The sequence below is a fragment of the Lontra canadensis genome, unplaced genomic scaffold, assembly GCF_010015895.1.
Source record: "Lontra canadensis isolate GAN:19392208 unplaced genomic scaffold, GSC_riverotter_1.0 scaffold45, whole genome shotgun sequence".
Classification (NCBI taxonomy): Eukaryota; Metazoa; Chordata; class Mammalia; order Carnivora; family Mustelidae; genus Lontra; species Lontra canadensis.
The window spans coordinates 15,709,475-15,726,732 of NW_022631039.1; the positions used below are offsets into that span (position 1 = coordinate 15,709,475).

The 17,258-nt window shown below is 45.0% G+C and overlaps 1 protein-coding gene across 5 annotated transcripts in view; it reads left to right on the plus strand.

Annotated features, from left to right (window-relative positions):
* Nucleotides 1-17,258, plus strand: part of ARHGAP17 (Rho GTPase activating protein 17) — an 83,922-nt gene that overhangs the window by 27,250 nt on the left and 39,414 nt on the right. For all 5 annotated transcript variants that reach the window (XR_004384410.1, XM_032872863.1, XM_032872864.1 and 2 more), the window contains exons 2-5: nucleotides 7,135-7,174; nucleotides 10,312-10,416; nucleotides 15,763-15,836; nucleotides 16,973-17,084. Coding sequence is in view for 4 of the 5 variants with exons in the window: in XM_032872863.1 (XP_032728754.1) it covers nucleotides 7,135-7,174; nucleotides 10,312-10,416; nucleotides 15,763-15,836; nucleotides 16,973-17,084 (331 nt within the window). In the remaining variant the exon portion in view is untranslated. The remainder of the gene's footprint in view (nucleotides 1-7,134; nucleotides 7,175-10,311; nucleotides 10,417-15,762; nucleotides 15,837-16,972; nucleotides 17,085-17,258) is intronic.

Sequence of the window (17,258 nt, forward strand, 5' to 3'; positions counted from 1 at the left end):
ACAGACAGGAAACATTCAAGTGTGTTTTCAAGCACAGAACACTGCACACAAAGACGGCTCTGACAAAGCAGAAAAAAGTCCCATATAACAAAAAGTTTGTATCTGTGTAGCAAAATGTCTGATTTAAAATAATCTGATTTAGCAAGTATTATTTTTAAAAATTTTGGATCACTTTAAGGTGCCTTGATAAGTTTAATATGTTTCTCCCCTCTTTGCTTTATTAATGAATTTTTAAAATCTGATAAAAAAAAAATCACATCTCAGATGGGGCGCCTGGGTGGCTTGGTCGGTTAACGTCTGCCTTCAGCTCAGGTCGTGACCCCAGGGCCTTGGGATGGAGTCCTGTGTTGGGCTCCCCGTTCAGCAGAGAGCCTGCTTCTCCCTCTGCCTGCTGCTCCACCTGCTCGTGCTCTCTCACTCTTGCTCTCTCTCAAGTAAATAAATAAATAAAATCCTTAAAAAAAAAAAAATCACATCTCAGTAAAAACCAAGGGGCTTATAAATCCTTTAAATGGGCACCGCAGCCAGTATTCTGAATACTTGCTGGACTTGCCTTGGGTAAAAATTCTAGGTCTCTGGTAAAGATGAACACTTCAAAACAATTCAACATACAAAGGACTGAGACTTGGACCGGTTGCAGTGATGAGGAAGATGAAGTCATTTGGACCACATGTTGGGGGAAATAGGGGCAGTGGTGGCTCCCTAAAATGAAGGTTGGGATAGCATAGGCCAGCGGGAGTATTATTGTGTGAAGGAGCCACCCCAATTTGTATATTACATTCCAGAATCATGATTTGTCAGTTAAAAGTCATCTTTCCCAGATATCCTGTATTCATGGATTGGAAGATTTAGTATTATTAAAATGTCCATACTACCCAAAGCTGTCTATCAAAATTCCAATGGCATTGGGGTGCCTAGGTGGCTTAGTCGGTTAATGGCTGCCTTTGGCTCAGGTCATGATCCCATGGTCCCGGAATTGAGTCCCACATCGAGCTCCTTGCTCAGTGGGGAGTTTGCTTCTCCCTCTCCCTCTGCCTGCCCCTCTGCCTACTTGTGCTCTCTCTCTGTCAAATAAGTAAATAAAATCTTTTTTAAAAATTCCAGTGCCATTTTTCACAGAAGGAGAAAAATACTTCTAAAATCCACATGCAACCACAATAGGCCCAAATAGCCAAAACAATCCTGAGCAAAAAGAACACGGCTGGAGCCATCAGACTTCCTGATTCCAAACTACTTGACCCTTGAACAAACAACATGGGTTTGAATAGCTTACATACAGAGTTTTTACAGTCCAGTAAAGTAAATGTATTTTCTCTTCCTTACAATTTGTTTAATCATAATTTTTCCCTCTAACTTAATTTATTGTAAGAATACAGTAAATAAGGCACATAGCATATAAAGATGTTAATCAGTGAGGCTTCTGGTCAACAGTAGGGCTATTAGTAGTTAAACTTTCTGGGAGTTAAAATCTATATGCTGATTTTTGGCTGCAAAGGGGTTAACACATCTAACTCCTGAGTTGTCCAAGGGTCTACCTGTTACAAAGCTGTAGTAATCAAAATAGTATGGTCTTGGCATTAAAAAAACAACAACAACAACAACATAAATCAGTGGAAGATTTGGGAGCCCAGAAATAAATCCACATGTAAATAGTCATCTAATTGTTGACAAGGGCACAGAGAATGCACAATGGGGAAGAGACAATCTCTTGAATGAATAACGTTGGGAAAAGAAGGCAAACCGGACCCCTACCTTGTACCACTCTAAAAAAATTAACTCAAAATGATTTAGAGAATTAGATGTAATATTAGGAACCACAAATCTCCTAGAAGAAAATATAGGGAAAAAGTTCCTTGACATCTACCTTGGCATTGATTTTTTGGATATAACACCAAAGGCACTGTCAGCAAAAGCAACAATACATAGGTAGGACTACAGAAACTAAAAAGCTTCTGCACAGCAAGGACGCAATGAAAATGAAAAAGCAACCTGCAGAATGGGAAAATATATTTGTAAATTATAAATATGGGGCTAATACCCAAAATACATAATGAATTCATACAACTCAGTGGTTAAAAAAAAAAAAAAACAACCAAATGACCTGGTTTAAAAATGGGCAAAAGACCTAACTAGACATTTTTCCAAAGAAGAAATATATGTGGCCGACAGGTACATGCATAGGTGCTGAACATCACTAATAATCAGGGAAGCGCAAATCAAAACCATAATGAGATATCACCTCCTACCTGTAAGAATGGCTATTATAAAAGAGGCGAGAGATAGCAAATGTTGATGACAATATGGAGAAATTGAGACCCAGGTGTACTTTGATGAGAACACAGTCATCATGGAAAACAGTATAGAGGTTCCACAGAAAATTAAAAATAGAGCTACCATATGATGCAGCAAACCCACTTGCTGAGTATATATCTGAAGAAAATGCAGTCAGCATCTCAAAAGATATCTGCACTCCTATATTCACCACAGCGTTGTTCACAACAACTAAGGTACGGAAACAACCTAAGTGTTGGTTGACGGATGGATAAAGAAGTTGTAGGGGGTGTGAGTGTGATACATACATATATGTGTCTATGGTATGTACACACATACATCACACACACACACACACACACACACACAGAGGAATATTATTCAGCCATGAGAAAGAAGGAAATTCTGCCATTTGCAACAACATGAATGAACCTGAAGGATATTGTGTTTAAAAATAAGCCAGACAAAGAAAGACGAATCCTGTATGCTCTCACTTATGTGTAGAATCTAAAAAAAAAAAAAAGAAGGTCACATCTATAGAAACAACGTAGAATGATGGTCACCAGGGGCTAAAGGGTGGGAAGATGCTAGTCAAGGAGTACAGGCCTTCAGTTATAAAAAGAATAAACTCTGGGGGGCGGGGCACGCCTGGGTGGCTCAGTGGGTTAAGCCTCTGCCTTCGGCTGAGGTCATGATCTCAGGGTCCTGGGATCGAGCCCTGCATTGGGCTCTCTGCTTGGCGGGGAGCCTGCTTCCCCCTCCCCCTATGCCTACCTTTCTGCCTGCTTGTGATCTCTCTTTCTCTCTCTGTCAAATAAATAAATAAATAAATAAATAAAATGAAAAAGAATAAGCTCTGGGGATTATAGTAATACTATATTATATACTTAAAAATTGTTGAGAGTAGATCTTAAGCATTCTCACAACTACTGTTACAAAAAAGGAAACTGTGGAACGTGATGGATATGTTCATTAACCTGATTAGGGTCATCATTTCACAATATATATGCAAGCTGAATTGTTACATTATATACTCTAAATATATATATATATATAATATACATAAGTATAGTTTTATTTGTCAATTATAGGTCAGTAAGGCTGGTAAAGCTCAGTAAAGTAATCATTTCTGATAATAGGTAATTTTTAATAATTTCAGTGAATTTAAAAAATCTGGTTAAAAAGATACATTTGGGGGGATGCCTGGGTGGCTTAGTCGGTTAAGCATCCTCTTGATTTGGGCTCAGGTCATGAGATCGAACCCCACGCTCAGTGGGGAGTCTGCCTGAGATTCTCTCCCTCTCCCTCTGCCCTCCCCCTGCTCATACATGTGTGTTCTCTCTCTCAAATAAACAAGTTTTTAGAGAAATTGGATTTCTCTCTCAAATTAATTTTATCACAGTGCCTGGGTAGCTCAGTCAGTTAAGCATCTGCCTTTGACTCAGGTCATGATCCCAAGGTCCTGGGACTGAGTTCCGTATGGGGCCCCCTGCTTAGCACGGGGGGTTTGCTTCTCCCTCTCCCTCTGCCTGCCACTCTCCCTGCTTATGCTCTCTCTTTCTTTCTGTCAAATAAATAAATAAAATCTTAAAAAATTTTTTTAAATTAAAAAAAATAAAACTAATTTTATCAATGTAATATAGAGTGTCCACAGGGGCAGGAAACATAGGATAAATTTATTTTTAAGCAAGATGTTAACATTTTCCTATTATATGTTCCATGTATATCTCCACCTCCAAATAGCTTTTTTGGTAAAGTACCTTTGAATTTAAAGCAAAGGGTTGGTTGTTAATTTGAAAAGAAGGACATTAAATATACAAATTTGTTTTATAGTCTGGACACTCTGTATAGTTTTGTGCAGATTAGCAGTTGGACCCATTGTTTTAAGTTACAGTTATGCTTCACTTGAAGTTACGCATCACTTGAAACCATATCAAGCATGTCCCTGAAAAATGTAACTAATATATTATTTTTTAAAATTTGAAACTATCTATACAGGTAGTTTAAAAAGTCCAGTAATGGTAAAAGACTTACCACAGTGGGTTCTCTCTCTATTAATCTCATTCTCCCAGGTGAGAGTCCCCAGCCCCAGAGGAAACTATTTTCAAATTTCTGTTTATTCTGGCATTTACTCATGTATACATTTATAGACAAATATGTAAACTGCTATCCTTCAAGTTATGAAGTTTTAGTTATTACTTATTGGCTTACTGTCATGATAACGAGGGTTTCGTGCTCTTATTTGACTTTCTCCTCACTTCTGTTCCCTTATCCTTCCGATACAGTTATATTAACAATTTTTGGATACACTACTGTTTGATATTTACATTTTTATATACAATCAATTATTTGCAGCTAAGCATAGTAGTGTACTATGACTCTTTCTGATGGACTTTTTGTTTTTTCTTGCAGTTAATACTTGGTTTGTTTTTACGTTTGCTTTATTTTCTTTGTGGCTGTTGCAGTGCTGTGCTCATAGATGTTTGACAACCCCCCCCAACAAAAGCCCTGATTTGTATTGTTTGCATTTGTTTGTATTGTGTTTGATTTTTCATTCCAAATTACCAGTGTGAGGTCACTGAACAAGTTGCTGGGAAAAGATGCATACAGTTGGTTCTCAGCTATTAGTAACTTTCTCATACCTGCTAATGGTCCACATTGGGACTTTAAAATTGAGTTTTCCTCTTCTTCTGTTATATTTTTTAAATAATTTTATCTCATCAAAGGACTTACTGGTTCTGAATCTCTTCTTTTGAACTCTGAATGTTTCAATAGGCCTTGGGGACTTTGGTCTGTGTATACTTATACTTACAGAAGGAAGAGGTTTCACGGTTCTATCCCAGGCATACAGGATCCTGGCCAGAGAAGATGAGGCCAAAGTTATACAATCTAGTGCTGCTATTTTGCTAGAGGAGGGACAAGGCTATTGGAGAACAGAAGTCATGGTGAAGCTATGGTGGTCTCATGCGAGGTATGTCCTTGCGAGTCTGGTCATCAGAGTTCTTTTTGAGGCTGGTTACTTGAACTCCTAGTCAGCTGGGGCCCTGCCCCACTTCCCTAACTGGCATGCTTACTTATGTTTGGTGCTTCCGCAATGCCTGGCACCATGCATGCCAAGCAAGGTCTGGGATGGCATAATTTGGCCCGCTGCTTGCGGAACTTATTCATAGAGTTGAAAGTTGGCCTTCTCTGAAAGCGGGGGCTTTGACCTCATCTCCAGGCTCTGCTCCTGTGGACCTGGGAGGTATCTGAGTTCTGGTATCCCAGGTTCAGGTAACCTGGGAGCCCAGAGTTCTGGGTTCCTGCAGGAACTGGTGTGTGAGCCACTGCTGTTGGCATATCTGCGTTAACTAGGGCACTGCAGCGACAACTGGTCTTGGAATCCTTTGTAGCAGTGCCAGCTTTACTTGATCTGCCATCGTCCAAGCGTGGGCTGGAGGTGTGCACCACCACACCTCAAGCAGATGACTTGTACTGAACTAAGCTTAGCAGTGTTTTGAGGTCAGTCTCAGGGGGTCCCATCCACTTTCTGGCCAAATGGCTTTTCCTTCTCTTGCATTAGATTTCGTTCACGGGGAAGGTCATGCAGCCTTCTATTCTGCAGTAAATCTTATTAAAAGGCTTCAGAATTCTGGTTCATTGATGGTCTTCCCCTTTTTCCAACTCTGCCAACATTCAGGGCTGAAACAGACTTTTTCTTTTCCCTTTAAAAGTTTCCTTGTTCATTTGGGAGTTAGGTAGGGATGTTCATTGACTTGGCTTCAATCACTGTTTAAACCAGAAGTCCCAACAGGGCACCTCGATTGCTGTCATTCTGGGTTTATGTACAGCAAAGGCACTGTCCTTTTGGACTGCAGAGGAAAGTCTTCTTAAGAAAGTACTGCGATCGAGGTGCCTGGGGGGCTCAGTCTGTTAAGCATCTGCCATCAGCTTAGGTCATGATCCCAGGGTCCTGGGATTGAGCCCCTCATCAGGCTTCCTGCTCAGCGAGGACCGTGCTTCTCTGTCTCCATCTGCCTGCTGCTCCCCTGCTTGTGCTCTCTCTCTCTCTGTGTCAAATACATAAATGAAAAAAAAAAAAAAACCTTGGAAAAAAAAAAAAAAAAGAAAGTACTGTAATCTGGCAACCGAGGCTCGAGCAGCTCTGAATGCCCCTGTGCTGATTGTGGGGCAGCCGGTCGGCTTTTCTGGAAAGGTCTATGGGGTTAATGTAGTTAATGGTAGTTGGAAGGCGTAGGTGGAGGAAAGCTGAAAATATGGTTTCTTTTTAAAGGCGAGATGAGATACTGGAAAGAGAGAATGCTCAGATGTTACCATCTTGAGTGGGTATTGTTGAATCCTGTTCCTGGATTTGTGACAAACCTGTTTCAGTAAGGCCGTGAAACTCAGAAATGATCATTTTAAGAAATGAAGTTTAAGCTTCTCTAAGCAGGCTTTTCCCAAAGGGTGGTCTGTGGGTCTGGGGCCATGGAATTCTGGGCAGGAGGGGATTCTTCAGAATGTAGCAGGATCTTGTCCTGGACCTGCTAAATTAGAATAGGGTTGGGACCTGGAAACTGGCATTTTATGTCAGCACACTCCCCCCGCCCCCCTGCCAGGGATTCTGTACAGCCCACGTAGGGGAGCCACTTGTCTCCATCCTTGGCTCTTGTTTGGGGTTGCCATTCTCTGCAAACTTTGGTTTTCTTTGGTTTTGCTTAAGCAGCCCTCTGATGTAAACATCGGTGGAATTTCTCCCCACGTTATCATTCATTCCTGCCTGTTTTGTTTTAAGCTCCAAGATGATTATTACTGAATTTCCTGAGTTGCTTTGCATTTCTGGATTCCTAACTCTGAACTTTTGATTCCCCCCCCCCCCCACAGAGCCGAGAAAACAGAAGTCCTCAGTGAAGATCTGTTACAGGTAATAAAAATCTTTTTCAGGTGCTTTGTTTAAAGAGGAAAACCAAACCAAACCAAATCTCATAGGTGAGAATGGAAGCGGATGGATGGATGGACGTATGTGTGTATGTGTGTATTCTCTGATGAAACAGAATAAAATAAAATGGATCAGTGTGGTTCTGATCCCTTAAAAAGAGCAGTTGGGCTGCGTGGTGATGGAAAAGGGATCTGAAACTCTGGTGTCATGTTATGAAGTTCAGATGGGGCTAGTCCTGCTTTCAAGTGCCAGGTGTTGGGGTGGGGTATATGGGCCAGTTCACTGGCACTGCAGCCTGGTCACGGGTCCTGGGCAGGCGGAGGGACTGTTGTTTGCTGCTGGGATGGTGTCCTAGATGGGACAGGCCCTGCCAGCTGTGGCGGAGGGCCCCACTGGCTCCAGCCTAGAGTTTCCACTTCTCCTTCCCTTTCATGCTGTTGTTCCCCAGTTCTGGGCTGAGCTGGGTCCCGAGGGACTTAGAGTCTCAGTGACAGTGACCAGATCTGGCAGAACTGCTCTGAGGCCCCGAGGTGGTCTGCCACCCACCTGGATGTCTTTTCCTCTCCATAGGGAGGGGTGTTTCCTGTGGGGACCTCAGCCAGGGCTCCTGCACTTCATCTCTCAACAGGCTTCCTGAACTCTGGGGCTCGCAGTTTCTCCCAGAAGGCCTGGGACCCTTTATACACATGCCTTCGCTCCACCTCAGAACCTCCCCTCCCCCGCCCACCCCAGAGCACACTGGGAAGGACAGAGCCCCTCCTGCACTGAGGTTTCTCTGAAGCCTCCTTGCTCGTGTTATTTCCATAACCCACAGTAGGTGTGTGCACTTGACCCCAGAAGACCAAAGATCTGCTCCCAGGTGACACTCCCTCCCTCCCTAGGGAGAGAAGGAGCTAGCATAGTTTAGAAGAATGTGGCTTGTACCATCCCTTGTCAGAACATCCTTCTCAATTATGACAGCCAGCCACAGGTACAAGATTTTAAGAGCATCCCTCCCCCCCTTTTTTTTAAAGGACAGAAGTTTTCATTAAGGATTAGAAGGTTTCCCCCCCCCCAGATTTGTTAGACAATCATGTTCTTAATAATATTTCCTCGCTGGCTTTTACCATGTATTTCAACTTCATTTTCAGACTTCCAGCAATGTTGTTTGGTATTAGTTAACCGTTAACTTGACTGGGTTTTCATGTCCATGTTCTGTCTCCCACATCCCGCATCAGTAAACACATGATCTCATTGAATCCTTGAAGCCCCAAGATGCAGCCAAAGGGCCCTCAGGCAGTTCAAGGATGGCAGAGTTCCCATAGAAGGCAGGCGGCAACCGTCTGTGCTTATCTCTTTGCCCGTACATCCACTGGGAACCCAAGAGTGTGCCAGTTTCTAGGAACACCTCAGTTCATGACACAGATACTTACTCCACATCTGCCATCATTGCTACAGATGGTTTCCCCCTTCTTTGACTATAAAGAAAGAGAGTAATGGGTACAAGTGCGGAGCCTTCCTACCCAGGTCTGCCCTTGACTCGCTCTGTGGCCTCAGAGATTTATTGAACCTCCCTGTGCCCCAGTTTCCACTTCTCTAAAATGAAGATAATGGCTATATCCACCCCATAAGGTATTAGCAGGAGTTAATGGGTTAAACAGGAAAGCAGGAGGGATGGATCCCAAGCCACAGAGATTTGTTTGTTTGTTTCTGGTGTGGAACTTCCTTGAATTTGCTCGGTATCCCCCTGCCTCTTAGATCAGTTCAAGAGGCTCTATTTTGCCTCTTGTTTTTCACTGGTAAGTTTATTTTGCTCCTGTGGCAGTTCCCTGGGAGGCTGTGAATCCCGGGAGGGTGAGAACCTCAACTTAATTACTATTCTTTTTCTACTACCTTGCCCAGGGACGTGATGCATACTTGTCCTTTCAACAGATATTAAATGAACACCTTATATTTGCGAACCAGATAGCATTCCAGGCACTCGGGAGAAGTCAGTGAACAAAAGACGCTGAGGCCCCCGTCCCTGTGAACTTGATAGTTTTCTCGTGGCAATCAGAATCAAAGTGAAATTATGGGGTGCTCTTGTTTATTTTGGTTTTGATTTTGCCTGTTTTCTTGGCAAATAAAGAATGTGTATTATTTTCCCAGTGTTTTAAAATCTGGTCATTATAAGATCGGGGGGAGGTGATGTGGCATCTGCTCCTTATGTGCCTGCCAGATCAGGGTCCTGGTGGTCGGGCCTTGGCTCTGAAGAAAAGCTGCTGGGGCAGTGAGGACCTTCAAGGAAGAAACACAGAACCATAACACTGGGTAAAATATTGCAGGGTAATAATGCATTCTGTTTTGAATTTGTTGATTTTTCTTTAAAATAGAAAGCATCCCTAAGGGCCTGCACTTGGTCTTAATGAGTCATCAGAATACACATTTTTGGCATTCCTTCCCGTGAAAAGCAGCTCTCTTTGCCATAAACAGCCATATCCCAGCAATAATATTTTGGGAAGCTAAATCGTGATGCGTGGGTCCCCTTAGTCGGTATTTCTTACTCTTGGCTGTCCCTTCTGCTTTAGAGGTTTATTCAAAACAAAACAAAAACAAAGCCAAAAACCCATCCTAAACCCAATAAGGAGCCATTTTGAAGACACTGACCTTGCGTGGAAATTGCAGAACGTTGATTCTGGTCCCTCAGCCTGATGTCCTGTGCGTGGAAGGCATGGTCGCCATCTGCGGGGGATTACTTCTGATTGTCCCTCAGGTTGTTTCTGCTTGGCAGTGGAGCTGGGCCTGAGGTGTGCACCTGCATTCCCGCAGGCTGGAGCCTGGGCTTTGTGGGCGCTGTGGTGTGTAACTGGGCTGCCACCACTCTTTCTGATGGCAGGTTTTGGTCCAGACTCCGCTCCCTCCCTGCGTGCAGACTTAGCCCTTGAGAGATGGAAACCCCTCCCACACCTGGAATTATTTGGCCCCAAATATCAGTAGTGAGAACCGCTGGTGTAAGTGAATGGGAACCATTTCCACGTCCACCCAAGAGCTGAACACTTAGACCATGGGATGCTTTTCCTGCCTGCGTGCCAGCGCCATGGAGGAAGAGCCTGGATGTGTTCTTCAGCCCCTTGCAAATGGCTCATTTGTCTCTGTTTTGTCAGATCGAGCGGCGCCTGGACACGGTTCGGTCAATGTGTCACCATTCGCACAAGCGTCTGATGGCATGTTTCCAGGGCCAGCATGGCACCGACGCTGAGAGGAGATACGTGAGTAGTGGATGTGACTCGGGGCCGTGGTCCTTGTGTCTCTGTGAGGCTTTGCATGCTGCGGCCCGTTGGTTTTCCTCAAGCAGGAGCAGCAGCGTTGCCTTGCTGATTTATACCTTGTATTGCCATTTACTCTCATGCCACCTGCCTGACCAGAACATTCTTTTGTGCTTAAGATGTTGCTGAGCCAGGGGCACCTGGGTGGCTCAGTGGGTTAAAGCCTCTGCCTTCGGCTCAGGTCATGATCCCAGAGTCCTAGGATCGAGCCCCAAATCGGGTTCTCTGCTCAGCAGGAAGCCTGCTTCCCTCCTCTCTCTCTTCCTGCCTCTCTGCCTACTTGTGATCTCTGTCAAATAAATAAATAAAATCTTAAAAAAAAAAAAAAAAAAAAGACATTGCTGAGCCAAAAGCCCTGCTCACACTGAATTTTCTCCAGGTGCTTTTAAAGACTTAGTGAGCCATTTGTCATTGATAAGACAGATGTCTGTTAGGAATGCTTTGGTGGCAAAAAAGCTGAAAGCCTGTCTTAAGTGGACTTGGAAAATGGACATAATTTATTGGCTTACTAACTGAAAATTCCAAAAGCTGGGGTGGACTTGAGGTAAAACTTGGGCTAGCATTTCAGTGGTTTGACCAGAACCCTACTTTCTTTCCTCTGTCCCTTCTGTCTTCTTCATTGTCTGCTTTATCCCTACATGGGCTCCTGTCAGTGGTCACAGGTTGGCCACCAGCAGCTTCCATGAGCTGCTTGCTTCCTTGTGCATGTCTGGCAGGAATAGAAAGCATGCTTCAGTAGTTTTCTTAATGGAGTGGGAAATCTTCTTTTTCCAGGTCCTTGGCAGGTAGAAACCACCTCCCATTGCATTGGTTCATATTGAGCCATATTTCCCATTCCTGAACATTCCCATTCCACCCTGGTTACTGTGGGCAGGGGTGAGGTTGGAGAGGAGATGGGGTGTGCTGGTTGGCTTAAGCTAATTGGGGCCCAGCCCTAGAGTGTGGGCTGCAGAGCCACTTCCAGCTCACAGGCTTTATTGAGCCCCGGGTAAATCCCTAAGAGAAGTCAGGATGCTGTCGTAGAGAGGAAGAGGGCTGAACTCCAGGAGAACCGTCGAATGTGTCCATCCATTTCCTCCTGTGCCACCAGCAACAGTGGTCATGGGGCCGTCCCGTCCTTGGGTTTATGAGATCCGGACTCGGCTGCATATGCTAACCCTTGGAAGCCCATATACCATTAAGGTGATAGTTTCAGGGGCATCCTGGGAAGCTGTGATTTGCCGCAGTGTTTTGTCTGTCACCAGATGTCTCAAAAGGAAGAACTGGCATGTGGGTGATCTGTGTCACCCTTTGATTTTTCCTACAGACATCTATGGGACATCGAGACAACAGGGTTCTTCCTCTCTTGTGCAATACTTGCTTGGCTGCAGTAGGTAAAGACCAGCGAGTGGAACTTTGCGCACACCCACAATTGTAGGAATGTCTGCTGCAGGTCCAGTCCCACAGAACTGGAGCCAGTTCCCTGGTCCTGTCCCCACGGCTCCTCTCCTCTTGCCATGGCTTCTGTTCTACTGATCCTTTTCACAGGGTACCCTAAAGCTCTGTCCTTCTCCTTATTCCCCCAGCCACATTCCTTGGGCCACCTCCTCTGTTCTCATGGCTTCTGGCTGGTGTGTTTATGCCAGCGACTTCTAAACCATCTCAACCAAGCAAAAACACTTCCTTCCCCAGATGTCTATTTCAGCGCGCATGACCAGTTCTTCCTTCTTTGTTGACTCTCGAGTTCCACCCACCCTATTATGCAAGCCAGAAACTGTAGGGTTACTTTAGGTTCCCTTTCCTTTTATCCTCACCCTCCCATAGCTGCTTGATGAGCAAGTCCTGTGATTGGGGATATCTTTTGAATTCCTCACCTCCTCTCCCATCTCTGCCACCTTTGCCTTAAAGCAAAACCTGATTACCTCTCACCTGGACAGTGAGGTCATTCCCTCAGCTTCAATTCCTGCCTCTGGTTCCCTTGTTTTCCAGCCTGTCTCCAGCCAGATCACCAGAATGTTCTGAAATGTCATCTTCCTGCCTGAAAAAAAAAAAAATGTAGAGACACTTTGGCTTGCTGTAGGAACTGGGGGACACTTTTGGTGTTTGGAGGGAGGGGAGCAATATGCCAAACATTCTGCAATGCCTGGAGGGGTAATTCCACACCGGAAGTGGCCCCTAATGCCCATGGTGCCTCTTTAAGGGGGCGCTGGCTGCTTCCCGTTGGTGGGATTAATAGTCCAACCTCTTCAGCATGACAAGCCCTTCATAATCTGACCCCATTTCCCCTGACAGTCCCAGTGTCTCCCGCTTCCTCCCATTCGTACTTGTGCCTTGTCCTTCATGTTGTTATGTCTGGTCGTTCCCTCTGACTGCTTGAAGACACAACCTGGGTGTCCCATATACTCCTTAAAAACAAACAAACAAGTATTTATCAAGTGCCTACAGTATACAAGTGCTAGAGACAGAAAATGAAGAAGAGGTAGTCTCCACCTTAAAGGTGCTCACAGCCCGGTGGGGAGAGGCACGCAAAGGGATCATTATAAAATGACATGTGTAACAAAGTGTGCACAGGGTATCATGGGAGGACCAAGAATGGGGCATCATGGGACGAGAGAGGTAGTCAGGCGAGGCTTCCTGAAGGAGGTGGTAGCCCCGCAGTAAAGGAGGGCAATGAGTGGCAGGCGATGGGCATGTGCTAGGCAACAGGGGCAAAGGTGCCCGACCCTCATTTCTAAAACCTAATGCCAGAGGCTTCCTTTTCCAGCCTCAGACAGAAGAGCCAAAGACAGGGCTGTGAGGCTGTCTACACTGTGCACGTGGGAGGAGCAGTCACCATAGAAACGATAGAAGATAGGTGACCCCAGAGGTAGTACAATGCGGAGAAAACAGCAGCAGCCTCTAGGGCCCTAGAATACACAGGAGGAGCCTCTCAGAGGCTCACATGTGTGTGAAGAGACAAGACTCGGAGGCAGTGGTTTTCTCAGTCTAAGACCTGGACATGGCAGAGCTCATGCTGTGCGTCCTGTGAGACCTGGAGTGACTGCTTTTTGTGTAGTTGGCACACATTTTATGAATTATGACTTTAGAACTTTTTAAATGAATCCTGGCGATAAAAAAGCTGCCCGTGCCTTGGCAGTGCGCAGCTGTGATCGTGGAAGAGCAAGGCGGTGGTTGATAGCATCTTCATCAAGGAGCCCAGGGTTAAGTAAGCGCAATGTCCTTATTTGTATACATCAAAAACAGGATTGTCGCAGCTTTGGGGTCAGAGCCTGCAAACCACAGGGCTCTCTGATACTTGCAAAGTAGACTCCCTCTTTTTATGATTTTTTTTTTTTTTTTTTTTTTTGGTCCAGAGCTCCGGAGTGGCACAAAGTATATTTCTCCTGATTATTGCATTTATCCTAGATTTAAATTCCCTCAGAAAGTCAGCATTACTGGGGTGCCTGGGTGCAGTGCTGTGCGTCCAGCTCTTGGTTTTCACTCAGGTCATGGTCTTGGGGTCATGAGATCAGGCCCCACGTTGGGCTCCGTGCTCAGCACAGAGTCTGCTTGAGATCCTCTCTACCCCCTCCCTCTCCTTCTGTCCCTCCCCACCCCTGTCTGCATGCTCACTCTCTCTATGTCTCAAATAAAATGAATAAACCTTAAAAAGAAAGAAAAAGGCAGGCAGCATTATGAAAATGTCTGAATTACACTCACCATGTTCAAGGCACGCTGCCCGTTTTCTCCTGTCTTCCTAGTCTTGAAGTGTAGAATCTAGGAATGTCTCTTTGTGGGGCAGGTGAGGCCTGCTATTTACTTACTTGAAAACAACTTGAGAAGATAAGAGATGGGTAAATACAGTTGTTGTTGTTTATCTTGGCATTTCAAATACTGTTTTGAATAGTATATTTATAGTATATTTAGTATAAATAGTATAAATAGTACATTTGTATATAGTATATTTCACCATATTTACATGGTGAAAATCCAGTATGTACAGGAGAAGGTAAAGCGAGGTCTGTCCCAGTCCTGTTCCCCAGGCACCCTGCTGCCCTCTCCGAATGACCAGCACTGGTAGTTTCTTGTGTAGCCCTCCAGAGACATTCTCTACAATACAAGCAAATGTGGTGCAGGTATATTGCACGGAGCCCTCTGAAAGCAGGGAAGGCAGGTAACATGTGACAGGTCAAGGTTCAACAGTGCCACGGCAAGATGGACCCTGTGTCTTTGCCATGAGGGCCCTTTATACTGAGGAGGCAAAGCCGCTTGGAGCCCTGCAGCACTGAATGTGGGTTTTTTTGTTAGCAGATTGTGTTATCGCCAGCCCCTGGTACTTTCCAGGCCCCTTTGACCCATATTCTGAGATGAGCCATCAGCCAGTGGTGGCAAGGCCCTAACCCGGGGCTCAGGCCATGGGCATGGGGTTCCGGCTCTGTGGCCCCTCACCGGGGTGCCTGGCCAGTCCACCTGACTTCCCTGGGCTTCAGGTCCCTTGGCTGGACAATTAGAACATTAATTAGAGGATCGTTATGGTCATTTCCAGATGAACAAGGAATCACTAATAGGCTTTGGGCTTAAATACCTTAAAAAAACCTTTTTCAGATATTTAGCCAGATATTTTTAGATACTTAACTGAAGCTATTTCATTATGATTACAGCCAAATTAAGAGCCAGTTTAAGAATGAGTATTCTCAGGGCACCTAGGTAGCAATGTTGTCTAAATGACCAACTCTTGGTTTTGGCTCAGGTCATGATCTCAGGGTTGTGAGACCGAGCCTTGTGTCAGGCTCAGCATGGAGTCTGCTTAAGACTCTCCCTCTCCCTCTGCTCCTCCCTGCTCTCTCTCTCTCTCAAAATAAATAAATAAATCTTAAGAAAGAATGACTATTTTAGCAAAAGTTTTTGAAATTAAGCATTTTATTTTACGTATTTGTTATGATCATCAGAGAGCAAAGTCTGTGTCTTCTGTTCCCAGTATCTGGGACACAATATGCACTTAATTAATTAAAAATGACAGCTAACAGCAACCACAACAATACTAGCAGTCAGCACATACTGAGCACTTACCACGTGCTGGGCACTTGACGTTGAACGTCTCCATAGAGGGACAGCCCTAGGACACCTGCATTGTTACCATGCCTCTATATTACCCAGGCATGAGGACACGGACATAGAGCTCACATAGCTTCTGCCTTCGAGACCAGAACCTGAATCCAGACAGGCTCTGTCTTACTTGTGCGGTTTGCCTGGAGGAGAAATTACTGAAGCAGGTCATCGAGAACGGGTGTCAATAATAGTGAAACCAACACATTGTCTTCTGCCTTCTAGAAAAAACTCCCGCTGACTGCTCTCGCTCAGAACATGCAAGAAGCATCAACTCAACTGGAAGAGTCTCTGCTGGGGTAAGAACTGGCTGCTTTCAGGGAGAGAGCCCGGAGCCCCGTGGGTCAGCGGGGGTGGGGGGGCAGCCATCTGTGTGACAGGGGGACTATGAGTGTGACGGTGTGGCTCATCCACCAGGAGAACAGTGCAGTGTCTGTGGGGAAAAAGTGGGGTCCAGGCCACTGGGATGGTAGAGAATCTTCCATTTAGTAGGAGAGACAGTAGGGCTCGAGACAGATTGAAAAGGCTGCGAGCAAAAGTGATCGATAGGGTCCATATTTATTTCCCTGAGCTTGGGTATAAAGAACGGATCTCTTTCCTGTTCCAGCTGTTGACTCAGGTTTACAGCTGACCAGTCTGACCAGTCCCTCCTGGTCCTTAAGAGTCACTTCCTAGGGGACACCTCGGTGGCTCAGTTGGCTAAACATCTACCTTCGGCTCATGTCATGATCCCAGAGTCTTGGGATTGAGCCCCACGTCAGGCTCCCTGCTCAGCGGGGAGTCTGCTTCTCCCTCCCTCTCTGCTGCCCCCCGCCCCCGCTGCTTGTGCTCTCTCTTTCTCTCATGCTTTCTCTCTCTCTCAAATAAATAAAATCTTAAAACAACAACAACAACAACAACAACAAAAACAGGAGTACCTGGGTGGCTCAGCCGGTTAAGCGTCTGCCTTCGGCCCAGGTCATGATCCTAGGGTCCTGGGATCAAGCCTCACATCAGGCTCCCTGCTCAGCGGGGAGTCTGCTTCTCCCCATCCTTCTGCCCCCTCCCCCACTCATGCTCTCTGTCTTCTGCTCTTTCTCTCAAATAAATAAATAAATAAAATATTTTAAAAAATAGAAAAATAAAAATAAAAAACAGATTCTTTGGCTACCTAAATTTAATATTTTGTATAATAACAGATGAAATGTCAACCATGGATAGTTATCAATTCCATAGAGGCATAATACACATTTGATAACATACATGTGTTAACAGTCTTTTTCATCCTAAAGCCTAAATCTGTAGACTCACATTTTAGGCAATGCCCAAAACATATAACGTTTTTGAGGTTCTACGGCGTGGCCCCCTAATGCGTTCCCATCACGTAGAGAGCTGAACTGGCCCAATACAGTAATGAGGTGCCTGATGCTTGTGGGGGTGTCTTGTGTTTTTAAAGGAAGATGCTGGAGACGTGTGGTGATGCCGAGAATCAGCTGGCTCTAGAACTTACACAGCATGAAGTCTTTGTTGAGAGAGAGATTGTGGAGCCTCTGTGCAGCATAGCAGAGGTGGGTGCTTTTGCCGGGAGGCACAGAAAAGCTAAGACTAGCGTGGGCTGCGTGGTGAATGGTTTGCTTGTGTCTATGACTTTAACAGTAACCAGTGGCATTGATATATGCTTCTTTTTGGAAGTAAGGGGAATAAATTGAGGGTACAAAATCCTATGCCTACAAGAACAATAG